We start from the raw sequence: 27,606 nt of genomic DNA, 5'->3' as shown, positions 1-27,606 counted from the left end.
GGAGTTCCACATTACATATACTACTTACACATGGACATTTTTTGGAATGGAACGCACACTCTCTCCCTGGAGGGCTGCACTCTGCTACTCAACTCCGGAGAGTGTTAGGCACAGGTTGCTGAGAGCCAAGGCTTTGGATGATGACATAACTCCCTCACTCTCCCCTTCCCTTTCCTGCCTCTGACTTCTGCCTTACACATAGTCAGATATTGGACATTGCCTTCAACATACCTTGTGATGGCATTAAAATCCTGGCAACGCAAACACAACACTAACCATTGACAAATTACACCACAGAACAGTATGTTTCATTGAAGCAGATTCCCGGCCCTGTCTTGTGCTGCTTCTAAATATCTGTTTCCTTCAGTCCGAAGCAGTCTTTCTCCTCGTAGATCTGGTAGCCAGTTTGCTCCTGGCATACGCTGATGGAAATAGACTCCACGGTGGCGTTGCCATCCGCCCTCCTGCTGGGGCAAGCGTGCCGTGGGCCTGTCCTGAGTTTGTTGGAGAGGCTGCTCATAAAACCCAGCTGAGATTTCCGCAAGGAGCTGAAAAGCTTCCAAGAGCCAGGAATGCCGATGGCACTCGTGCCGTTGGTGTCCGTGCTCTCGTTCCCCCCACCCACAACGGCTTGGTGTTCATGGTTAAATATGAAGGAGTTGTTCATCGACAGCATCTCATGGCTCACACCAGCTTGGGACATGATATCCCCCTCAGAGCCCCTCTCGGAGCTGTAGATGGACGAGCGCCAGTGATGGTCGTAGACTCTCCAGACCGGCCGTCTCCGTCTACGACACTGACACTTGAGCAGCCGGATGAAGGCTCTCTTAAACTCCTTGCTGGAGCAGGGGTAGATGATGGGGTTGATGCAGCTGTTGAAGTAGCCCAGCCAGAAGATCACCTTGAAAACTATGTCGGAGGGTTTGAGGAGAGGGAAGAAAGCACCTGAAACACAAAGAGACAACAATGTCACATGGTCACCTGCCACCTCCCTATGCCGGGCATCAGGATTCCTCAATTAAATGCATTCATTTCTTCCTGCATGACTTTGAGCTGATGCTTCAGCACAGTGCCAGGGCACCAGTTGACACTCCAATACAGTGCTTGGGCAGCGCTGCATTGTCAGAGGAGCTATCCTTCGAATGCAATGTAACCCCGGGGTCCAGCTTACTTGTCCTGGTGGATGTTAAAGATCCCATGGCACTATTCGCAAAGAAAAAGGAGTTTCTCCCGGTGTTCTGGCCAACAATTACGCCCCCCCACCACCACCCTGCACAACATGAAAGTGGCCATTCATCCATTGCATAGCTATTTGTGGGACATTGGCAGTGGGGAAATTGGCTGCTGAGCTTGCCCACAAATTACACAATGTAATGTGTAAAGCGCTTTGAGATCTGATGCAAAAAGCGCAATATCAAATCTAAGGATTTATTTATTTGTCATAAAAAGTCGCCGTAATGTCGAGAGGGGCAACTGTAGTCAAGTGTAGTGAAGGAATGCTGATGAGACATCTCATACCGCTTGAAAGAATATACTGTAAAAAGTGAATGACTTTGTATTTTGTGGGTGAAATGCCAATTGCGCACAGCAGTGTCCCACAAACAATCGGGGATCGAATGACAAAATTATTATTATCATTATTTTTGTTTGCAGGGATTATTACTCCCGGAAAGCTATCCTCTAATCGATTAACAATCGGGTTCCTCGTTACTGCTACGTAAACAGAAGCATGTGCAGTAAGGAAACTTGCCTAAGGTTTCGCCCTGCCCGGAAATCAAACCCGGGTCCTCTCATTTGCGAGGCGAGTGTTCTAAGCAATTTGCTATAGGACTCCCTGATACTCACAGGAGGTTATCACCCAATACATTGACCCATTCATTACAAGCACCTGCCTATAACCACATCAAGTCTCTGCTACCGACATCTTACAGGCACTCCCCATTCTCTGACCTAAATCCCCTGCCCAGGTTGGGTGGGCTGCATCAGAGAGGAGTTAGCCCTGTTACTGGCTGGCATTCTTGAAGGAAGAGATCAAAAGGGATGAAGGACTGTGAGCCGAATCTCTCTTGTGATCACTTGGGTAGTACAAATAAACGTCCACCTATAAAACACAGTCACTGCACTTTACTGTATATCTGTAAAGTGCTTTGAGATGTCCTGATGTGAAAAGTGCTTCGTCAAATGTAAGGATTATTCTAACTGACCAACTTTACTATTCTTGTTAATGCCATTTGATGATGATATGAATATTGATATTATATTATTAATAATATTAATATATTGTGTTGATATTATACGAATAATATTTTACGATTATATGAACAATGACATGTTAATATATACTATATTAATATTATATTGTCATATGCAGCAATGTATAACACAGTTCCTATATTTGTGGAGTCCTGTAGCTCAGTGGTTAGAGCACTCGCTTTGCAAGTGAGAGACCTAAGTTCAATTCCAGGCAGAGGGCGAAACCTTGGGCAAGTTTCCTTACTCCACACGCCTAATAATAATCCCTTCAAAAATCAAAAACAATAATAAATTGGTCATTTTCAATCTACGACTGTTTGTGGGACATTGCTGTGCGCAATTGGCTGCCGCGTTCACCCACAAATATACAGTCAATTCACTTTGCAGTATGTTCTGTGAAGCGCTTTGGGACGTCCTCCCGACGTGAAAAGCGCTATATCAAATGCAAGGATTATTATTATTATTATTATTATTATAATCATTGGTGCAACTGGAACTGTTAATAGGACTATTCTAAAATGGCTTGACAACATTCCCGGTGAACAACATTTCAACCTCCTGCAAAAAGTAACTATTTTAGAAAGCTAAGATGTACTAAGAAAAGTAACATCGATTCATATTTAATGTGGCAGTGTTATTGGTCTGACTGCCCACCACTGAAAACCACTCAGAAACTACTTCTACAAAATGATTTAGACTGGAATAGCATAATAATAAATCGGGGTGGTCCATCAGTTTAACATCTCATCTGAAGGACGGCACCTCCGACAATGCAGCGCCCCCCAGCACTGCATTGGCATCTCGTCTTAACGTGCGCACCTTGGCTGCCGCCCCCAGCCCTCCCTCAAAATTCTCCCCTCCCTGCAACTCTCCCGCTCTGTCGTGCTCTCTCCGCCCTCCCCGCCTCTTATCTCTGCTTGAACCCCCCCCCCCCCACCACTGCCTCCCTCTGCTCGAGCCTGGGAATCCTCCGCTGGGCTCATTGCACCACTCAGCGTTGGCCGTCCAGCAGCAGCCACACCGACTGCCCCATTCCCCACTACCGCCGCAAGCCACCCCGGACCCAGAGTGCGGGGGCTAACCTCTCCTCCCTCATCCGCTCCCCCACCCTCCCTGCCAACCAATCCACTAACGCCTCTCATCCCATACATCCCCCTGCCAACTGTCCCTTTTGCATTGGCCTTCAAAACGTCCGCTCCATTGCAATAAGACCCTGGCCGTCAATGTTCTCATCCTCGATGAGAACGTTGATATTGTGGCCCTCACGGAAACCTGGATCACCCCAGGTGACATCTTCCCCCTCACTGAGGCCACACCACCTGGCTACATCTACCACCATGGACCACGCCCCAACCGTCGTGGCGGTGGGGTGGCCCTCATCTTCAGGGCATCATTGGCCCTATCCCCCTACTCTACTGGCTCATTCCCCTCCTTTGAACACCTTACCCTCTGCCATCCCTCCATCTCTTACTAAAAATCCTCTAATATACTGCCCCCCAAATCCTCCCCCACCTTCACCTCTGACATCTCCGCCCTTCTAGCTTCCCTCTGCCTCTGCTCCGACCGCCTCATCATTCTAGGCGACTTCAACCTCCACTTCACCCCGTCTTGCTCCACCTCCTCAGACTTCTCCTCTCTCTTCTCCTCTCTCAACCTCTCCCTCCACATCCACTCTGCTACCCATGTTCATGGTCATCCACTCGACCTGGTGATCACCCGGGGCCTCAGGGTCTCAGATGTCACCATCACCGAAAAGGCCATCTCTGACCACCATTTCATCTCCCTCAACTCCTATATCCCTCTCCCCACTGCCTCCAAACCTACCACCATCTCCTACTGCCCCTGGAAGAAGATCTCCCCACAATCCCTCTCTGCTGCTCTGGAGTCCTCTGAGCTCCTGCCCCTCTGGCCCACCTCCCGCACCAACCCATCCTCTGCATTTACTCTTCTCCACAGCACCACACAGCACAGCTCTACACCACACTCGATGCCCTTGCCCCCCTCACCTCCCGAAGGCCTCCTATTCCCGATCCTCACCCTGGTTCACCAGCTCCTCCGCTCGCTCAAGGGCCCGGTGTGGGCTGCCGAACACACTTGGCTCAAATCCGGCCTAACGGTCCACCAGCACATCTGGCTGGACCACATCAAAACCTACGGTTCTGCTCTCACAGCTGCCAAATCGTCCTTCTATTCCAGGTTAATCCTGGAGGCGAAGGGAGATCCGAGGCTTCTGTTCTCCACCACCAATCGGCTCCTCTGCCCTCCCTGCCATGCCTTACAGATTCTTGCCTCTGACTCCCACTGCGAGGAAATGCTGGACTTCCTCGAGTCCAAAATCAAGGGAATCTGCTCAGCTGCCACTGCCCTCCCAACTTTCACCCCCTTCCTACACCTCCCTCATACTCCGACCACTACCCATCCCTCCTTCCAAACCTTTGAACCTGTCACCCCCTTCCCTGTCATCATCACCATATCCTCCATGAAGCTCACCAGCTGCTCCCTGCACCCCATCCCCACCCCTCTCCTTAAATCCCAGCTCCACCTCCTTGCCCCACTACTCGCCGCCATCATCAACCTCTCCCTGTCCTCTGGCACTGTTCCTACACGCCTCAAAACAGCCACTATCACCCCCACCCTAAAGACACCTTCCCTTGACCCATCACAGCTATCCAGCTACCGGCCGATCTCTCACCTCCCTTTTCTGTCTAAGGTCCTTGAGAGATCCGTTGCCTCCCAGCTTTGCTCTTTCCTCTCTTTTCTCTCCTACTACTGAGCAAGACTGACACACAAATGGCTAGATTTGAACACCACGCATCTCCAGGAGAATTGCTACACTTTCCTGTTTTACAGAAAGGTATTTAAAAACATGCACCTGCTGAGTTAGCAGGTCGCCTGCATTTAATTTAATGGGTCACAAGGCGCGGTTTAATTTCTTCATTTCACGTTCATTTTTTTAATAATAAAGGGGGTGTTTTACGGCCTCTGTCAAACAATCCGATGAGAATCAGAATCACTCACAAAGTCGTGCCTGCTAGTTGCGCTCTGACTGCATCCATTTACAGTGCAGGGAATTGGTGTGAGTTACAGCCCAATCTGCTTGTTTAATTCACACAGTCTTGGAGCTCAGTGCTGTCCTCGATTTGTATCACCAACAGATCTGCGGCGTTAAGTGTTCGACCGTTTGGGATTTGCGTCACAAAGAAAATTCAATGTATCTGCTCGACTCCAATAAATAGCGGGATTGTTGTTATTGAAACCACCATCACAAAAGATTTACCATTGAGTCAAACCAAAGGAATTGGTTGACTTAATAATAATGCCTAAAGCAATGTTGCTCAACGGCTGGTCTGTGGGTCAGTGATAACCTAATTGACTTTTTTTGTGGTTCGACTGATTTCTGAAACATACGGGGCCAAATCTCTGTAATTAAGAGTATTCAATCTAGACTGAGACTTCAACGTATGTATGCCACCTGCACAGGAATGCTCACTTCTGAAGAACGCATCCTGTTCATGTAATTCTGGAAAGTATTCGGCACAGGTTGGCAAGAGCTAAGGTTTGGGGACTCTAGAGTGTGCGTTGGGGTAACTGCTGGAGTCTAATCTACTAAAACTGAATAGTTTGCCATTGAGAGTGCTGTCTGGCAAGCTTTCCCCCTGCTTTTCCAGCTAGGACCACCCTACCCATTAGGGCTTTGGCTTGCAGGGTTAATGGGAGCTGAGTGGGATAACTCCCTGCCTCCAGTGACTGGTCTGCCCTTCCAGATCCCTACCGATGAGCCAGGCTGGGCTGGGCTGGTCTGCCATCAGCAATGTCCTGGAGTACTTCAGACCCGTTTGGCTCAGAAATTAGATTACTGAGATCACCACAGGACCTATTGCCAAGCATGTCACCTTGGATGCCATTTAATAATAACACAAGCCATTGGAAAATAACATAAGCTACTCTATTGGGAAATAATTTAACTACTTCACCCGTCAGACTAGTGATACTTACTGTTGTCTTTTGGTCAGCCGGATGTCTGACACAAGCAGAAACCCATTCACCATGCTTAAGAGTATCTAAACTCTTAAGTTTGGAGTTTCACATATGCCTGGAGATTATCCTGTAGCTGGAATGGAGTGTGCAATTGCCTACAGTATAATAATAATTCTTACATTTGGTTTAGTGCCTTTCGCGTTGGGGGGAATGTCTCAAAGTGTTTTACAGAATTTATTGAAAGTGGAGTAACTGTATGTTTGGATGTGAACTGCGGCAACTACAACAACACAATAGTGTTCAGAGGGATTTGGGTGTCCTTGTACACCAGTCTCAAAAAGTTAGCTTGCAGTTGCAGCAAGCAACTAAGAAGGCGAACGTTATGTTAGCGTTCATTGCAAAAGGTTTAGAATACAAGAGTAGGGAAGTCTTGCTGCAACTGTACAGGGCCTTGGTGAGACCGCACCTAGAGTATTGTGTGCAGTTTTGGTCTCCTTATTTAAAAAGGACATACTTGTCCTAGAGGGGGTGCAGCGTAGATTCACTCGGTTAGTTCCTGGGATGAGGGGACTGACCTATGAGGATAGGCTGAATAAACTAGGGCTATATTCTCTAGAGTACAGAAGAATTAGGGGAGATCTTATTGAAACATATATGATTCTTAAAGGGCTGGATAAAGTAGACACTGAGGGTCTGTTTCCCCTGGTAGGAGAATCTATAACCAGGGGTCACAGTCTTAAAATTAAAGGTCAGCCTTTTAGAACAGAGTTGAGGAACAGAAAGCTGTAGATGTTCAGTCCTTGAACATCTTCAAGGCTGAGACTAATAGATTTTTAAAAAATAGAGGGATTAGGGGATATGGGGATAGGGCAGGTAATTAGAGTTGGATCTGACGATCAGCCATGGTCTTATCGAAAGGGGGGCAGGCTCGATGGGCCGAATGGCCTACTCTTGCTCCTAATTCATTCTTATGTTCTTATGTTCTTAACACCTTGCATTTATATAGCGCCCTTCACTCGGGGTAGAGTCCTGGAACACTTTAATCCCACGTTTGTCCACAGATCGCTTGCACTGGTCAGCAATTCACTGTGAAGTGTTTTGAGATGTTCAATGCTGTGGGTGCCTTGTCAAATCCAAGTATTGTTGTTGATTTATCTCACTTACACAATACACAGTTGCTGCACTTTACAGTAAAATCTTTGGAATGTCCTCTCGACATAAGCAGCGCTGTATCTAAAGCAAGGATTATCATCATCTGAGTTGATCAGTTTTTGGGTTCTAACTGCACTTGTCAGCAATATGCCCTGTAAGACTTTAATAAGTGTTCATGTAATACCATAAATATGGTCATTTGTACCATCATTGTAAATTTGGGCAAGACTCTGCAATTATTATGAAGTGGTTAAGTATGCTAACAGGTTGATATATGGTGGGGTGTAAAAATTAATGACCTATTTAGCTTAGCGCAGTATTTCAGTCTGTTGCAGTCAACGAGAGAGCAAGACTATAAAATAAATCAATTCACATTATGTCTTCAGCTGCACTGTTGTGTGGTAAACTTTGTCGTTTCTTTGTTGGAACTCGGGTGCTCAGTGAACCCCACAGAGTCTCAAAACTTCTTCATGAGGAATTAATGTCAAATTTATTGACGGTGATCTTATAGGCAAACATGGAAGCCTGGCTTATGTAGTCCTGGGGGAGCACTGCATTGTCAGAGACACTGTCCTTCGGGATGAGACATTAAAACAAGTTCCAGTCTGTGTCTGTTTTGGTGGATGATAAAGAACCGGTGGCTCTATTCAAAATGTGAAGGGAGTTTCTCTCTCCCGGTGTCCTGGCCAACAATCCCCTAAATAAAATTAGTCTCTCACTCCATGGCTGTTTGAGAGGTATTGCTGTGTGCAAATTGGCTGCCTCATTTGGCCACAAAATTATGTGAAGACATCTTTATTTGCAAGGCACATTATCAAATGTAAGAAATATTACTATTAATATGTTTAACAAGGTCTCACACACAACTGTGAGATAAATGGCCAATTTTTGGGGAGGATTGTTGGCATGGTCATCAGGAGAAACTCCTCTCTCCTTTCGCATAGTGCCATGGGACCTTTAACATGATATAGTACATAATGGCTCTGAAGGACGGCACCTCAGACAATCCAGGTGCTAAGCATTGCTTTTTAAAAATATTAATGGGTGATTTACTGTGAAGTGTAGTGACTGTTTTTGTAAGAATATTAATGGGTGGTTTACTGTGAAGTGTAGTGACTGTCTGTTTTGTGGTCGAACAGGGACATCTATTTTGCACGCAGCAATGTCCCACACACAATCGCAAAGTGAATGGCCTATTTGAAGCAAAAGACTAAATTTCACCTCACAAAGTTCCACAAGTGCTTGAAAGGCATAGAATATACTGGGCCTCAGTTTACCTTTAGTGACACATATTTAAGAAGCCAAGCGATCATGGAAAGATGGCACAGGCTGTTTTGCTTTGAGCAAGCCTTTTGCTCTCTGCAGATGTAATACATAATTCTAAATCTTTGTACTTGACACCCTGCTTCAGAAGGATGTTGATATATTGGCCGGGGTACAGAAGAACAGCAAAGAGCATAAAAATATAAGTTTAATTTTATATGAGAAAGGAACAAGCATTACTGTAATCTCAGAGATTAGATCTCATCTGTAAAACATTGAATCCCTTGAGCACACTGCGTATCCAGGGATCACATTACCGCTGTGTAATTACTCCCAGGCACTCAGCGTTTCTCTCATTTACATGGTATCTGCATTTTAATTCAGTCGGTGTTTTAATTGTGTCCTTGCCAAATGTTTGCTGAATGTGACAGCTGTGCTAAATGGCTCTGCAATCAAATTTAAGCAACCAATTCCAAATTCATCTGATATCCGAGGTTTGGGCTATAGACCCAATTTAGCTTAAAATGGGAATAAGTGTGTCGGGGGATGGGGTTTGAAAAAGAAGGTGAATTCAAAGGAGAGGGATGTATATAGGGTAATTAGGATAATTAACCCTAAGCCTAAATAAATAGGAATATAGGGACAGGAGTAGGCCATTCAGCCCTTCGAGCCTGTTCCGCCATTCTGTTAGATCAGGGCTGATCTGTACCTCAACAAAAATTACCCGCCTTTGCCCCATATCCATCAATACGCTTACGTAACAAAAATCTATCAACCTCAGTCTTCATAATTTCAATTGATCCAACATCCACAACCTTTTGGGCGAGACAGGGAGGGATGTTGAATGGATATAGAAGGGTCGTGGTTGCTGAGTATCAGCCAGTAACATTGAAAGATTTCATACTGTGAACTGAATAATGATCATCCTTGCTTTTGATACAGAACCTTTCATGTTAGGAGCACGTCTCGAAGAACTTTTCAGGATAGACCATAAAGTGTCGTTACTGTGTGTGATGTTAAAGTCTCATCTGAAGGATGGCACCTTTGACAATACAACATATTTATTAGAGTGTCAGTCGAGACTGTGTTAGTTGAGAGCACCAATGTGGGGCTCAAACCCACAATTTATCTTACTCGAGAGACGAGAGTGCTACCAATTGTGCCTGGCTGAAGCTGGCAGGTATATGTACACACATGTGTAAAGCAGTGTGCAAAAGCTGAAAAAAAGGCACCCTGCATGCTTTAGTGCTAATTGAGAGTGGAGTCCTGCACCGTAGCAGTTTCGCCCACAAAATGTACAGTCAATTCATTTTACAGTATATTCTGTGAAGCTCTTTGAGACATCTCAAAGACGGGACAAGGTGATATACAAATATAATTTTGTTGTTGTTATATTCCCAGGTGCGATAAGGCTTCCCAATTGCACAATTGCCCCTTTTGGCTTAATGCTCACTGCTGTCTGTATCTCAATTTTACCCATCATTCAGCATGGTTCCACCCCCCACAACCCCTCCCTTACAAAACCACTGTCATCACCCCCTTTCTCAAAAGACGCATTGTTTTGAGGTGCCAGGCCAGCTCACTTGGTTGGACTCTTACCTCTGAGTCAGAAGATTGTGGGTTCAAGCCCCATGCTGGGATTCTGAGCTCACAGGCTAAGATAACGAAACAGTGCTGGGGGAGCGACACATTGTCAGACATGTGGTTGTTTGGTAAAGAGGTGAAACCAAGGGACCATATGCATCCATTTGGGTGGATGTTAAAAACCCCATGACACTATTCTAAAAGAGAAGGGAGCTTCTCCCTTCAGGTGTCCTGGCCAACAATCCTCCAGATACAATTGGTCACTCACTTTGTGGCTGTTTGTAGGACACTGCTGTGTGCAAATTAGCTGCTACGTTCACTCACAAAATACGCAGTCACTACCATTTTACAGTATATCCCGTGAAGTGCTTTCAGATGTCCTCCTGACGTAAAAGGCGCTATATCAAATGCACGGATGATTATTCTGTTCACAATGTGTGAAATCACTTGTAAATACATTTACACAACAACAACAACAACAACAACAAGATTCCATTTATAAAGCGCCTTTCACGTCAGGAGGACGTCCCAAGGCGCTGCACAGTTGGGTCATGACCCGAGCAGGGGGGAAATGGTCAGGGTGAGGGAAGGGAGGGAGCAAGGAGGGGGGAAATGGTCAGGGTGAGGGGAGGGAAGGGAGGGAGCGAGGAGGGGGAAGAGAGTCGAGAGGGGAGCTGAAGGCACGGTCAAAGAGAAAGGTTTTGAGACCGGCCTTGAAGGAGGAAAGGGAGGAAGCAAGGCGAAGGCACTGGGGGATGGAGTTCCAGAGCCTGGGGGCTGAGAGGCTGAAGGCCCGACCACCGATGGTAGGGCGGTTGGGGCGGGGGACGTGGAGCAGATACAGCACACGTCTTCCTTCAGATTCACCTGCCTCCCGTGTGGACTCAACAATCCTTCAGCTAAACATTGATCTTTCAAACATTGTTGTTTGTTGCACATTGCAGTGCTCAAAAGTGGCTGCTGCATTTTTCTACAAAATATATCTTGTTTCATTGAAGTCTGGTAAGCTTATATTGGAGACAATATTCTCCCTTAAAATTTTCACTACATTCATTGCTTCATTAATACTTAATCCCACTATTGAGAACTGCACCTCAGGCTCCTTCACAGAGAACATTTACAAGGGTGTTAACCGGGATGAGTGGAGAGATTGGACAGGTCAAAGTTTTTCTCTCTGGAGTAGAGAGGATTGAGAGCAGACTTGATTTAGGCATTTAAGGTTATGAAAGGATTTGATAAAATGGATGTTGATGGGTTGTTTCCACTTCTTGGTCAGTCTGACTTAGAGAGTAGCAAATCTAGTAAGGAGGGTGGTGACAATGTGGAACTCATTGCCTAAAACTGTGGTTGAAGCAAAAAACATGTTTAAGATGAAATGTAAAGCTTTCATGAGGGAGGGGGGAATAGAGAAGTATAGGAGAGGGGTTAGGATGGGTGAGGGCTCGTGTGAAGTACACATATGAGCACAGACTAATTGGGTCAAATGGCCTGTTCTGTGCTGTATCACTCTACGTAATAATTTTTCAGGCAAATAATTTAAAGTCTGCATTGACTTTGCTCATCAGCGAGGTAATCTATCCCTTTACAAGCTGTGACAGAGAGGATGTGTTTACGGCTGTCCTCTCTGGCTCCCTGGTTGTCGGTGTCCATATCATGATGTAATGCTGGGACTGTCAATCCTGACCGACTTAACCAATAAAACCTGCATTTTTCAAGGCCCATAAAAGGCAAAAGATGAGAGCTCTATCCAATTGTGTGTTATGATCTGGAATGCACTGCCTGAAAGGCTGGTGGAAACAGATTCAATAATAAATTTCAAAAGGGAATTGGATAGATACTTAAAAATGAAACATTTGCAAGGCTATGGGATACGAGGGGGGAGCGGGACTAGTTGAGAAGCTCTTTCAAAGAGCCGGCACAGGCACGATGGGCCGAATGGTCTCCTTTTGTGCTGTACGATTCTATGAATGGGTGCGGTGTTATCGAGGTTCTGTGTAACGCACAATGGGAGACAGCTCTGGTCACACTATGCCTTTTATGATTCATTCAAATGCAAATGAGATAGATTTATTTTTGAAAATAATATTTTAGATACAGTATCGGAGGAACATAGGAACAGGAGGAGGCTGTTCAGCCTTTTGAGCTTGTTCTGCCATTTAACTAGATCATGGCTGATCTGTACCTCAACTAATCCTTTCAATTCCAATTTCTCTCTTTCTCCCCATATCCCTTAATACCCTGACCTACCAAAAATCTATCAACCTCACTCTTGAAGGTGTGGATGGATCCAGTATCCACGGCTTTTGGGGGAGAAAATTTCAGATTTCTACCACCCTTTGAGTGAAAAAATGCTTCCTGATTTCACTCTTAAATGGCCTGGTTCTAATTTTAAGACTATGCCCCTTGTTTTGGATTCTCCCACCAGAGGAAATAGCTTCTCTGTATCTACCCTATCAAATCCCTTAAACACCTCAATCAAATCACCCCTCAACCTTCTAAACTCAAGGGAATACAATCCAAGTTTACACAGCCTTTCCTCGTAACTTAACCCTTTAAGGCCTGGTAATATTCTGGTGAAGCTGCACTGCACCTCCTTTTCTTTATTTATATATAGATCTTTTCTGAGGTGTGGTGTCCTAAACTGAACACAGTACTCCAGATGGGATCTGACCATTTCCTCTATACAGCTGAAGCTTCATTTCTTCCCCTTTGTATTCCAGACCTCTTGAGATAAAAGCCAACATTCCATTTGCCTTTCTGTTACTTTTTGCACCTGGGAACTCGTTTTTAGTGATTGGTGGATCCTGACACCCAAATCCCTTTGCTCCTCCACAGTTCTTCATTTCTCCCTGTTAAGAAAATATTCAGCTTGATCTTTTTTTGGTCCATAGTGGATGACTTCACGCTTCCCTATATTGAACTCCATCTGCCACAGCTTTCCCCATTCACTTAATCTATCTAAGTTCCTTTGTAACTTCCTACTCCTATCTGCACAACTTACTGAGCCTCCTAGCTTAGTGTTGTCTGCACACTTGGATATAAAACTTTCTATTCCTTCATCCAAGTCATTTATATATATGGCAAATAGCTGGGGTCTCAGTACAGACACCTGGGGAACACCACTTTTGTCACGTCCCGCCAATTAGAGAACATTCCCTTTATCCCTACTCTCTGTTTCCTGTCTTCTAACCAATTACTAAGCCACGTCACAAGGTTACCTCTGACTCCAAGTACTTCCACTTTCCCTAATAATCCTTTGTGTGGAAACTTATCAAATGCCTTCTAAAAGTCCATATAAGCAACATCCAAAGACACTCTCCAATCCACCATTTTAGTGACCTCCTCAAAAAATTCAACTAGATTAGTCAGACATGACCTACCCTATACAAACCCATACTGACTCTCTTTGACTAGCTCATACCTGTCCAAGTGTTCAATCACTCTGTCCCTGATGATGGATTCCAGTACTTTCCCTACAACTGACGTTAAGCTGACAGGTCTGTAGTTACCTGGTTTCTCCCTCCCTCCCTTCTTAAATAAACAGGTGCCATTCGCAATTTTCCAATCTAAGGGCACAATTCACGAATCTAGTGAGCTTTGGAAAATTATGATGAATGCAATTTCTGCAATTTCCTCTCCTATTTCCTTTAACACCCTGGGGTGGAAACTATCAGGTCCTGGAGATTTATCTATCTTGAATTTCATTATTTTATCCATTACCATTTTTTAATTTATATTAATTTTATTAAACATTTCACTTTGATTTATTTTTAGGTTCCCCTGTATGCCTGGTATTTTGTCCTCATCCTCTACAGTAAAAATGGCAGCGAAGTATTTGTATAACAAGTCAGCCATTTCCTTATTTTCCGGTATAGTCTCACCTACGTCTGTCTTTAACAGGCCCACATTGACCATTCACTTTCTTTTAATATATTTATAAGAGCTTTTACTATTGGTTTTAATATCCCTTGCAAGTTTTTTTTCATACTCCCTTGTTGCTCCTCGTATTACTCTTTGTATCCCTTTGTAGTTCTCTCAGTCCTCTGCATTCCCACTGTTTCTTGCATTTGAGCAAACCTTTTCTTTTAGCTTGATAACCGTACCTCTTTTGTCCACCATGGCTGCTTAACTACACGATTAGAACTTTTGCATTTTAGGGGTACGTACTTGTTCTGTATTGTATCAAATACTTTTTTGAATACTTCCCATTGTTCGTCTGCAGATTTACCCACTAACATTTCAGCCCAGTTTACTGTGGTCAGTTTATTTCTCATCCCATTGAAGTTTGCTTTACTTAAATTTAAAATCTTGGTTTGGGACTTTCCCTTCTCTCTCTCTCAAATCCAATGTCAAATTCCATCATATTATGATCACTATTTGCAAGATGTTCCCTTACTGTCAGATTGCTAACTAGTTCTGGCTCATTACTCATCACAAAATCCAGTATCGTCTTCTAAAACATATTGTTCCAGAAAACTGACCTGAATACGTTCTAGAAATGTGTTGCCTTTACTATCTGAGATGTCCTGCTTCTCCCAGTCTATGTGAAAATTTAAATCTCCCATTATAGCCACATTGCTTTTGCTACATGCTTCCCTGATCTCCATATTTATACATTTCCCCACTACATTACAACTCTCTGGAGGTCTGTAAACTACTCCCAACAGTGTCTTACGTCCTTTGTTGTTCCTTAATTATACCCAGTGTTTCCACGACCTGATCGCCCTTACTGAAATCTTTCCTTTCCACTGCTGTAATTGTGTCTTTTATCAAAATTGCTACTCCTCCTCCTTCCCCAATTTCCCTGTCTTTTCTAAAGATCGTATAGCCTGGAATATTTAGCTCCCAGTCCTGTCTAGCTTGTAAGCAGGTCTCTGTAATGGCTACTACATTATATCGTTTAAACTGAATTTGTGCTTCTGACTCACTTGTTTTATTTCTTATGCTACGTGCATTTGTATACATAACTCTTATTTGGTTAACTGTCCCCAACATGCCTATACTTGCCTGTGTTTAGGACCACTTCCTTCCTCCCCCCAGCTCGGAGTCAGGCTCCACCACTGTTAAGCGCTCTGAGATGCTACCTGCATGGAGGGCGTTATATAAGTGCAAGTTGTTGTTGTTGTATATGCCTTGACGATGTTCTTCTCACACATTTTGACTTGTTACACCTTTTGTCCCTTGCTCACACTCCTAAATATTTAACACCTACTTCCTCAGGAATGTCACCATTGGTCTAGTCGCCCCTGTGTCTAGACCAACCGAAACACCCGTCTTCTACACCTGACTTCACTCTCCGATCTCTCACATGCCCCGAAAAGGCTCCTGCACTGAGCTCTCTCGTGTAGTTCTGTTTCTCCTTTACAAGGAGATCAAAATAAATTCTCACCTGCACCTCCTTCTCCCTCTGCACCAAATTCCCACTCTCACCAAATTCCTCAACAGAAATCTCACTCTGTTCCACCTCACTCAGTTCCCTCCTCACGCTGCTGGCTCTCTGCTCACGATCAGTCAGCCCAGGGAGGTGGGAATTTCCCTGCATTTCCCAGATCCTCACACATGTTTTTAAATCCCTTCATGCCCTGGCTCCTCCCCACCTCTCCAATCTGCTTACTCCTCAATCCACTACCCAGTGCCTCCACTCGACTGGCTTCAGCCTCCTGCTTGTCCCTCATGCTCTCCATTCTACCATTAGCGGGTGCACTTTCAGCTATTATGCCGCCAAACTCTGAAATACCCTCCCTCAGCCCCTCCACCTTGTCCCCTCCTTCCTCATCATCAGGTTGTACCTGAAGACCTTACTTTTCCACCGTGCTTAAGGTCACCTCCTTCCTCCCTCCAGCTTGGTGTCGTGATCCACCACTGTCAAGCGCTCTAGGACGCTACCCTGTGTGAGGGACTCTATATAAAGGCAAGTTGTTGTTGTCGAACGTAACGGTGTGCAAAGAGTTAATGTCTTCAAACCACTAATTGTAAAATTGCTTCAAGGAAACTAATGCTTCCTTCACTCCCCACTGTGATATTTTCCTCTCCTAAACAAACAGTTTCTGTGATTTTGTCAAACATACGGACAATAGGAAAGCAAAAGGCGAGTGCAATCCAAAACAACTGTGCCGATTTATATTTCCACCAGCTTGTAAGCTGGTACGAACTAGTGAAATATTTTCATTGCTTCCCTCACGTATTTTACCTTGGTCGCAGCCCAAGCAACACACAGGCATTTTCTACATCCTGCTCTAAATATTATTAATATTGAGGAAAAATTTAAAAAAGACACACTACAGTCTGCCTTCTGGATAGCTTCTGGAGATAAACATTCCCTCATCAGTTTACACGATAGTGTATTCTGGGCATCTGTTCAAATAAGGACAATTTAATTTAAGCGTAGGCTTTATTAAGTTTTTTAAAAAAATTCCAATCTATTTCCATCCACGCAGTAAAACTGTCACGATTTAACACTAACTTGCCCTATTATTCTGAATACTAAAACAATCATTCCTGAAAATTAACCTATTGTTCTTGTGGGCAGGCAATCATCCCACTCAGCTTCTATTAACATTGCAAGACAAAACTCTAACAGGGAGGGTGGTCTTAGCTGGCCAAGCAGCGGGGAACACTTGCCAGACAGCGAAATCAATGGCAAGCTTGCGTTTTTAGTTGGTTAGACTCTGGCAGTATCCCAATGCACACTCTGGGGTCCCCAAGCCTTGGCTCTTGCCATCCTGTGCCTAATACTTTCCGGAATTAGGTAATCAAGATGTGTCCCTCCAGGGAGAGAGTGCGCATTCCATAGCAGCAATCTATATCTGTGATTTCCATGTGTAGGTGAATGCATGGAATTCTCAGTTTGGTTTGGATACTCTTAAACATGGTGATGGGTTTCCGCGAGTGTTGGAGACCTGGCTGACCAAAAACAATCTTGGGTGTACGTTGTGGTCAGGTGTGCTGTTATCAATGAGAGCAAGATCTTAGGCAAACTTCTAACCATGAGATTCTGTATTTGATAATTTGGATCCGAAATTCCACCTAGCCTTAGACTGCGAGACCATTTGTCATAAATTTTAAGCTTATGTGGAATTGTGGAAAATTTTAAAATTCTATCTTAATCTAAAAGTCTGTTTCTTTAAGAACCGCATTAAATAAAATTTCTAATTAAGACTGACCAACAATCCCCCAAATAAAATTGGTCACTCACTTGCTTCATGGTTGTTTGTTGGACAATACTGGGAGCAAATTGACTGTGGCATTTTCCTACAAAAACAGAGTCACTGCACTTTACAGTTGAATCCTGTGAAGCACTTTGAGACATCTCGATGACATGACAGTGAGTGACCAATTTTATTTGGGGGATTGTTGGCCAGGGCACCGGGAGACATTACCTTCTATTTTTGAATAATGCCATTGGATCATTAACGTCCACCTGAAAAGTCAGTTGGGACCTTGGGTCAATGATTCTTCTGAAGTACAGCACTTCCCACAATGCAGCAATCCCCCCTCCCCCACGACCCCCAAAAACTGCATTGGAATATCACCCTCGTTTAAAGTCATGATATGGGGCTTGAAGCCACAACCTCTGACACAGGGGCGAGAATGCTATTGAATGAGCCAGGCTGAATAAACATATATCAACAAGAAGCATTTATATAGTTGCCCTTCTCATTTATTATTCTAGTCTTTTTTAGACCATCCTCTTTGACTGTGCCTTTGAACATCCTCCCACCCCCATCCCCCTTGCCCTCCACCTCTCTTGATTCCAACTTCCAGTTCAGGAAACCCTTGACTGTCCAGCGCCTTGGGATGTCCCACTGATGTGATATGCGCCATACAAACGTAATGTTATTGATGTTGTTGCAGTCCAATATGTTCAGCCCCAGAATCTGTGCCAACTGGGAATGTGAAATGCTCAGCTTCTTCCCCAAACACCAGAAGGCTGTTTCACAACCAGCTGATCTCAACCGGGGTAGGAGTGTGCCACTGTGACTAAGCCGGTACCTCAGCTGGTTCGGCACTTCAATTCCACATTTATTCTATTTGCTTAGTGCTTTAGAGCAAAATTAAGCCTGCATTTAAGAATTTCTTAATTAAGTTCTTCAATACAGATTTAATTTTGATGCCAGTTTTCTGAAGTGCGTGCAAATCAAACCCGGGTTTGATTCCCGGGCAGGGAAAAACCTTATTAAGGAAGTTTCCTTACTCCACACGCCTCTGCTTATCTAGCAGTAAGTTGGAACACGGTTGTTAGTCAATTGGCGGATCGCTTTCCAGGGGTAATAATACCTCACCATCTTAACCATTGGTCACTTGCTGTTCGTGTGATGTTGTTGTGCGTAAAAATTAACTACCTTGTTCGTCTAAAAAATAACAGTTGCATATTGGTGAAAGTATTGGTTAGAGCAATCGTCTCGCAAACGGTTCGATTCCCGGGCAGGGTGAAACATTAGGCAAGTTTCCTTACTCCACATTCCTCTAGTAAGTAGAAACCTAGCAATAAATAGAAACCCGGTTGTTATTCGATTGGCAGATGGCTTTTCCGAGCGTAATAATCCCTTCAAAAATACATAAAAAATAATAATAATTTCGTCATTCAATCTACGACTGTTTGTGGGACATTGCTGTGTGCAATTGGCTGCTGCGTTTACAACATGCACAGTCAATCCACTTCACAATATATACTGTGAAATGTTTTGAGACGTGATAAGGCGCTATGTCAAATGCAATGGATTATTACGATTATTATTTATTTTAAGAACTACAGAAAAACGACTTCTGGACAACCTAAAGTGTTGACCATAAATAGAATAAATCTAGACAGAATTTCTCCCCACTGTTCAACCTTCACTGACTCCACTCAGTGCTTTACCATTTGATACAATAATAATAATCACAATATTCTTTGCAATTGATATAGCACCTTATCACGTCTTCTAGACGTCTCAAAGTGCTTCATAGAATATACTGTAAAGTGAATTGACTGTATAGTTTGTGGGTAAAATGCGGCAGCCAATTGCACACAGTAGTGTCCAACAAACAGCTGTGGATTGAGTAACAAAATTATTATTTTTTTTTGAGGGGATTATCACCGTCGAAAAGCGATCCGCCAATTGACTAATTACAGGGTTCCTACTAACTGCTAGGTAAACAGAGGTATGTGGAGCAAGGAAACTTGCTTAATGTTTCGCCCTGCCGGGAATCGAAACCAGGTCCTCTTGCTTGCGAGGCAAGTGCTCTAACCACTGAGCTACAGGTCTACAGGTACCAGATCCATGTCCATAAAAGTATCAGTGGGAGGGAAAGGCGTGAAGTAAGGTTAGTGTTAAGGGTCTCACTGATGCTGAACAGGCTGTTCATCCTACATGAGCTACTGTGCACTTCTGACGAGTCGTTAAACTGAGTTCTCCTCTGCCTGTTCAGGTGAATATAAAGATCCCATGGCACTTTTCGAGAAGAGAAAGGAGTTTCTTCCGGTGTCCTGGCCAACAATCCCCCAAATAAAATTGGTCACTCACTCCATGGCTGTTTGTGGGACATTGCTGTGCACAACTGGCTGCCACGTTTTGCCCACAGTATGCACAGTCACTACACTTTGCAGTACATCATGTGAAGCGCTTTAAGACGTCTTGCCAATGTGATAAGGGACTATATCAAATGCAAGGGTTATTATTATTATAAGTACAAGTTGGGGTTCTTGAGGAGACATGCTTAGAAAAGCTCAATCAGGTTTGCATTAATCTAAGGTTAATGTAATCCAGCCCTATATGGTTCATTGATGTCACAGGGAAAGGGAAACCTTTCCTTGAGCCTATCTCCTAGTAGACAAGTACCAGTGGCCTGAAATTCTTCATGGTCTGAGCTTTAAGGCCATTGTCGTTATAAGTTCACACAGAAATCAGGAAAATCCCTAAACTTCGATTTGATTTGGAGTTGTGAGAAAAAAACAGCTTCCAAATTAAGATTCATATTTAATAACTTTCCAAAATTCTGTCGCAATCTTAATGTAATAACATTACATTTGATATAATGCCTTTCACTTCGGGAGGACATTTTAAAGGGCTTTGTGAGATTTGTCGCCCACAATATGTACAGTCAATTCACTTTACAGTATATTCTGTGAAGCGCTTTGAGAAGTCCAGAAGACATGATAGGGCGTTATATCAAATGCAAGGAATATTATTTATTATTATTTACTGTAAAGTGCAGTTAATATGTAAAGTACAGTGACTCTTTATTTTGTAGGCGAACACCGTAGCCAACTTTGTGCACTGCATTTTTATTATGTGATTGACATTTAAGTTGAACAGAAAGCTAGCTCCACTACCATTCCCTCCAGTGTCCTGGGCAACATCTTCACAGATAAAACAGGTCATTCACTTCATGGCTGTTTATAGAACTTTGCTGTGGCTTAAATGCAAGGATTATTATTTTGTATGTGCGCATGGAGAAAATCTATCGAGGGCAGAGAAACAGGTTAATACTGTTACCTTCCAGAGCAGAGAACATGAAAGGAGCGAGAGTATCAGGGGGGGGGGCTCAAACAACAAAAAGTTTTGATGTTGTTTGTCAACATTCAAAACAAATCTACAGAAACACTATTTCAGTGAGCGAGTAGCAAATGTATCGAACAGGCTCCCTAGGGAGATGATGGAAGCAGAAAGTGGCGAAAGTGGTGAATTGGACAGACCATGTTCTTTTGGACAGCAATTCTTATATTCTTATGTTCTTAAAAATAAGTTTGTCTTTAAGAGACAAATAGCGTAGGATTAATTTATTACCAGATGTTTGGTTCTGATCAATGCCAAGAGGGTGGGGGTGGGGGGTGGGGGGAGGGAATGTCAATTTCTGTGCCCAGCAAATCCTCTTAAGAGGAATGGATTGTATCTATAATGAAATAAAGATCTGAACTCTGCCATTTATTTATCAAGAGCTGACTGATGGCTGGCATTTGACGGGAGGGTTTTTCTGCACTTAGAACAAAAAAGAGTGTAGGAGGAATAACACAAAAGGTAGCACGACTTAACCCCGAGAGACGTTCGTCACAAAATTTATTTTATATTCCAAATGCCGAACATTGTAGTGTCACGTTGGCGCCAGGAAGAGGATAAATTGGCTCTGGCCTCCTGTTTGTCCCTCGTTCCCTCCGCTCCACCATTGGCAGCTGCACTTTCAGTCACTACTGCCCGAAGCTGTGGAACTCGCTCAAACAACAACAACAACTTGCACTTAAATAGCGCCCTCCACGTAGCGTCTCAGAGCACTTAACAGTGGCGGAGCCTACTTCCGAGCCGGGGGGATGGGGGAGGTGGCTATAAGCACAGACGAACTGGAAAGTTTTCAGGCAGCACTTGAAAGAGGGGAGAGAGGGGTAAGGGGAGGGATTGAGGGAGAGTGTTCCAGAGTTTGGGGGCTTAATGGCTGAAAGCACGACCACCGGTGGATTGGAGAGTGAGGAGGTCGCAGAGGTAGGGAGGTGCCAGGGAATGAATGGATTTGAACACGAGAGTGAGGATCTTGAGGTTGATACGTTCGGAGATGGGGAGCCAGTGCAGCCTGGCCAGAACTGGTAAGATGTGGGTACGGAGTTTGGTCCGGGTAAGTATGCAAGCAGCAGAGTTTTGAATGAGCTGAATCTTGTGAATGGTGGAGCTAGGGAGACTGGCGAGAAGTGTGTTGGGGTGATCCAAGCAGGAGGTGACAGGCGCATGCACAAGGGGTTTGGCTGCATTTGAGTTAAGGTATGGTTGGAGGAGGGCAATGTAGTGGAGGTGGAAGAAAGCGATCCTGGTCAGGGACTGGACGTGGGGGAGGAAGGACAGCTGGGGGTCGAACCGAACACCTAGGTTGCACACTGGTTCGATGAGTCTGAGAGAGAACCAAGTGTTGGGATCCACAGGAGTGAAGACGTTGACGGGAGCCAAGGAGTATGGCTTCCGTCTTGTCCATATTCAATTGCAGGAAGTTTACACTCATCCAGGCCTTGATGTCTGCCAGACAAGCTGATAGAACCTCGGTGGACCCGGAGTTGGTACTGGAGGACACAAAGTAGATTTGTGTGTCATCCGCATACATGTGGAAGTTTACCCTGTGTCTGCGGATGAGATTGCCAAGAGGGAGCACATAGATAAGGGAAAGAAGAGGGTCAAGGATGGAGCCCTGGGGTACCCTGCAGGAGGCTGGGCAGGGGCAGGAGGAGAAACCATTTGCCGAAATGGAGGCGGTTGGTTAAGTAGGACTCGAGCCATGTGAGTGCGGTCCTACTAAGGTAGATGAGGGAGGAGAGCCAATGGAGGAGGATGGTGTGGTCGAATGTGTCGACTGCGGTAGAGAGATCCAGGAGGACAAGGAGGCAGAGGGAGCCCTGGTCACAGATAGAGAGAATGTCGCTTGTGACTTTGACAAGCGCTGTCTCTGTGCTGTGGGCAGGCGAAAACCAGACTGCAGGGGCTCGAGGAGGGAGTGGAAGGAGAGGTATGACCAAAGTTGACCTGCAACAATGTGTTCCAGGACTTTGGCAAGGAAGGGTAGGTTGGAGTTGGCATTGTAGTGTGCGAGATTAGAGGGATTGAGGGTGGGTTTTGTGAGGAGGGATGTGATTCCAGCGGTTTCTGCTGTCAGAACCACTGGCTCTCCCACAATCTCTCCAGCTCGACCTCTCTTTTAGATCACAATGGAAGACCTTCCTCTTCGACTGTGGTTACAGTCACCTCCTCCATCCCCCGGCTTGGCGTCAGGCGCTTGGAGATGCTGCCTCGCGTGAAGGGCACTATGTAAATGCAAGTTTTTGTTGAACAGAAATCCAACTATATTACTATTTGCTACATAATAATGTTTTCAGAAATACTTGTGACATGAAAGGCAATATATAAATGCAAATTGTATTCCATTGCATATACATGAGAGCTGGGTTTGGTGGGGGGTGGTGGGGTGAGTGGGGTGGGGTGGGGAGAGTTGCACACAGGTTTAGATGTACTCTATTTACATTTCACTACAAAATATCCAAAATTTGGCAGATTGTTGAATTCAGTCTTAATTCTGAAGCCTTGTTTTTGTAATTCTTAAATGGGGAACATACAGAAAAAGAAATTAAGACGATATTCAACAATTTGCCCTATTCTGAAATGCAAACAAACCAGAGTTATTCCAGACTTGGGTGGAATCTCTACCTGATTCAGTTAGGTTAGTGAACTGGACCTTTCTCTCTCTCCAAAAATATGCAGCCACTTTTAGTGTGGTCTTATTAATAATAATCAATGCATTTGATGTACAACAACAACAACAAGATTCCATTTATAAAGCGCCTTTCACGTCAGGAGGACGTCCCAAGGCGCTGCGATGTAGCGCCTTATCACATCGGTGAGACTTCTCAAAGCGCTTCACAAAATGTAATAATAATAACAGTGCTCCTCAGAATATACTGTAAATAATAATAATCCTTGCATTTGATATCGCACCTCATCACGTTGTCGAGACATGTCAAAGTGCTTCACAGAATATACTGTAAAGTGAATTGACTGTATATTTTGTGGGTGAAATATATTGTAAAGTGGATTGTCAGTGTATTTGTGGGTGAAACACAACAACCAATGGCACAGCCGTGGATTGAGTGACCAAATTACATTCTGCAAAAGGAAGCAAACACTTTCATTGTGAATTTATACCACAGGACTTGAGATCACTGCATACCTGATTGAGAAGGGAATACAACAACAACAACATTACATTTGTAAAGCACCTTTCACATTGGGAGGACGTCCCAAGGTGCTGGACAATGAATGTTTTGGACCCAAACTGGGGGTTGGGATCGCGGAAGGTGGAGGGTAGGGAGGGAAGGAGAGTGATCGAAGGCATGGCCGAAGAAGAGGGTCTTGAGACGGGACTTGAATGAGGCAGGGATAAAGTGCGGATAAAGTGTTAAAGGTGTTGAAGGCAGCAGAGAGGTCAAGGAGGACGAGGAGGCAGAGGGAGCCCTTGACCAAAGCTGTTTCTGTGTTGTGGGCACACGGAAACCTGATTACAGGGGTTCGTGAAGGGTGTGGAGGGAGAGGAAGGATCGAATCTGGGAAGCAACGACTAATTCTAGGACCTTGGAAAGTACAGGGAGGTTGGAGATGGGGCGGTAAATTGAAAGCAGAGTATGAAGATATGAATAAAGGGTATGAAGAGAGAGTATGAGTGAAGTGAGGTGGAGAAAATTGTGGAAGTATAGACCCAAGTGGAAATCACTTAACTTTGTCATTCACTTCATGGCTGTTTGTGGGACATTGCTGTGTGCAGGTGAGCTGCTGAGTGTACCTACAAATACACAGTCACTACACTTTACAGTGAATTCTGTGAAGTGCATTGAGACATCCACCCAATGTGAAAGGTACTATACAGAATGCAAAGGTTATTGCTATTCAGTTTACCTAGCTGGTAGATTGGTTACTAAACAGGTTAATCACGGACATCATAGTAATGCATTAATTTCAAGAGAATTCTTACTGAATTTGGGAAGCATTCATCTGTCTCTTCCTCAATCACTTCAACTTCCAACTGAGGCTCAAGTATTTAAGCTTTGTGACTCTTATCACCCCACCCATGCCCGGCTTCACTGGCTCCCCATCCCTCATAGGAAAGAGTTAAAAATCCTTGTCCACACCATCAAAGCACTCCACGGCCTTGCTCCTCCCTACATCGGTGACCCGCTAACCCCTTATCAACCTGTCTGTTCACTCTGCCTAGTGGGCTCTGTTCAGCCTGCTCCGTGTCTACCGCCTGGCCCGTCCCATGATTGCCAGTCCGGCCTTCAGCCTCTCTGCCCCCATCCTTTTGATCTCCATTCCACAGTCCCTTTGCTTCGCTCCTCCCTTGCCTCCTTCAAGCCCATCACAAGACGCATCACATCACATCCTCTTCGACCAAGCCTTCAGTCACCCTCCTACCCCTACCATCCCTGCCCTCCACCCCTCCTGATCCCAACCCCCAGCTCGGGTCCAAATCCCTGACTGTCAAGCACCTTGGGGTGTCCTCCCAACATGAAAGGCGTTACACAAATATAATTTGTTGTTGTTAAGGAAACTTTAACTGAGCCTTAACTTGACCACACGAGGATCAAAGCAGAGGGGCTGCAAACGCACCATGACAACACATTCAGGTAAGCAGGGCCCCACCGCGAGAGCATTGTAATGTACGTACCAAGCGGTAAGACGATGAAAAAGGGAAGCCAGCAGAGAATGAAAACACCGACCACAATCCCCAGAGTCTTGGCGGCTTTCTTCTCCCTGGAGAACTTGAGGAGGCGCATGGACAGGGAGCTGCGGAACTGCTGCCCTTTGTTCTTGGGCTCGTCAATCGCGCTCTTGCAGTGAATCCTCAGGACCACCTTCATGGTCTTGCTGCGCTCTTTCTTCACCCCGGCCTCAAGGCTCTTGGTGGTCCGCCTGGCCACCACGTAGATCCGAAAGTACATGACCAGAATGACCATAAGGGGGAGGTAGAAGGACAGGAGTGAGGAGAAGAGAGCGTAACCGGGCTCCTCCGTGATACTGCAGACCGTCTCATCGTCTGGTGCGGGTTCCTTCCAGCCCAGAAGGGGTCCAATGGAAATGACCATTGAGGACAACCAGAGGACTATGAGAATCCACACCGCCTTCTTCTCAGTCATGATGGTTGGGTATCGCAAGGAATAGCGCACACCTATATACCTGGTAAATAAATAATAATTTGGTTAATCGATTCATGACTGTTTGTAGAATACTGCTGTGCGCAATTAGCTGCCGAAGTTCACCCACAAAATACACAGTTAATTTACTTTTCAGTAAGAGAGAGGACGCGGGTTCGATTCCTTGGCAGGCAAAACCTTAAGCAAGTTTCTTTATTCCACATCTCTCTGTTTACCTGGTAGTAAGTAGGAACCCAGTTGTTAGTCGATTGGGATCATTTTCCAGGGGTAATAATACCTCAAAGAAATATCCACGACTGTTTATGGGACACTATGCTAATTGGCTGCTGCATTTCGCCCACAAAATACAATGTCAATCCACTTTACAATATATTCCGTGAAGTGCTTTTAAACATCTCAATGATGTGATTAAGGCACTATATCAATTGCAAGCATTATTATCATTAAATAGTATCATATCACTGTCAGAACACTTTGCAGGATTTACTGTGCAATGGGTTCAGATCCCCAGACATCAAACACAAGTCATCATATCTCAATGATGCGATAAGGTGTTATATCAAATGCAAGGATTATTAATATATTATTATTATTACCTGTCGATGGATATGATACACAGGCTCATGATGGAAGCCGTGCAACACAGGACGTCGACAGCTGCCCAGATGTCACAGAAGATCCTCCCAAAGCACCAGTAGTCCAGGACCTCCAGAGTAGCTGAGAAAGGCAGGACGATGGAGGCTAGGAGCAGGTCAGCCACAGCCAGGTTAATGATAAAGTAGTTGGTGACGGTTTGCAGTTGCCTGTTACAAGCCACCGAGAGGATGACCATGATATTGCCCACGATGGCGAAGAGGATGAAGAGGGCTAGAGTGAGCCCCAGGACCACCGCCTGGTTCACGTCCAAGTCCGGCTCCTCCGTCCAGTTCCCTGCGCTCACGTTGAGCTGAATGCTGAGGTTCACCATGGGCTCGTTCTCCTCGGAAGCATTTAACCCGAAGCCCTCGTTGGAAAACTCGTAAAAAGTCATCTCAGCAATGTTCCCGCTCCATGCGGGGTGGGGCAGAGGGGATGGGGTTCTCCGTTCTGGTACCACTTCTGCCCTCAAAACACACGGTCACAAACCAAACAGTTTACAGTGTATTCTGCGAAGCACTTGAGACGTCTCAACAACACGATATGGTGAAAGGATGGTGCCGTATACGACTTCACGGCCGTTTTTTGCTGCAAATGTTGAGCTGTGTGCATTCGTGTCACACCACGTGTTCCGTCACACGCACTTTATCAAAGAGGTTTTCCACGAGTTGCGTTTTGAGGTCCTGGAGAGAGCCAATCGCTTGCTTCTGACCCCATCCCATCCAATGGCCAACCTTGTGGCCAAAGCTCCTACGTGTTTGAGTGTGAGTGTGTGTGTGTGTGTATGTATGTGTGTGAGTGTGTGTATGAGTGTGTGTATGTGTGAATGTGCGTGTGTATGTATGTGTGTGAGTGTGTATGAGTGTGTGTGTATGTGTGTGAGTATGTGTGTGTGTATGTGCGTGAGTGTGTGTCTGTATGTGTGTGAGTGTGTGTATGAGTGTGTGTGTATGTGTGAGTGTGTGTGTGTGTGTGTGTGAGTGTGTGTATGTGCGTGAATGTGTGTGTGTATGAGTGTGTGTATGTATGTGTGTGAGTGTGTGAGTATATGTGTGAGTGTGTGTGCTCCTCTGCCTGGGCTCAGC

General features: G+C 44.9%; 1 protein-coding gene across 1 annotated transcript; it reads right to left on the bottom strand.

The window, feature by feature from the left end:
- On the bottom strand, positions 1–26,880 carry LOC103181502 (alpha-1D adrenergic receptor). Its single transcript, XM_007898030.2, has 3 exons — positions 26,482–26,880; positions 25,399–25,907; positions 1–945 (listed from the first exon to the last, which is right to left on the bottom strand). Exons 1-3 carry the CDS (start codon positions 26,850–26,852, stop codon positions 347–349), a joined length of 1,479 nt encoding a protein of 492 aa, XP_007896221.2. The 5' UTR covers positions 26,853–26,880; the 3' UTR covers positions 1–346.
- Between the last annotated feature and the right edge of the window lie 726 nt (positions 26,881–27,606).

Source organism: Callorhinchus milii, unplaced genomic scaffold (assembly GCF_018977255.1).
Source record: "Callorhinchus milii isolate IMCB2004 unplaced genomic scaffold, IMCB_Cmil_1.0 Scaffold34, whole genome shotgun sequence".
Taxonomy (NCBI): domain Eukaryota; kingdom Metazoa; phylum Chordata; class Chondrichthyes; order Chimaeriformes; family Callorhinchidae; genus Callorhinchus; species Callorhinchus milii.
Note: the sequence above shows the minus strand (reverse complement) of the source record. Positions and strands in the feature narration are given on the sequence as shown.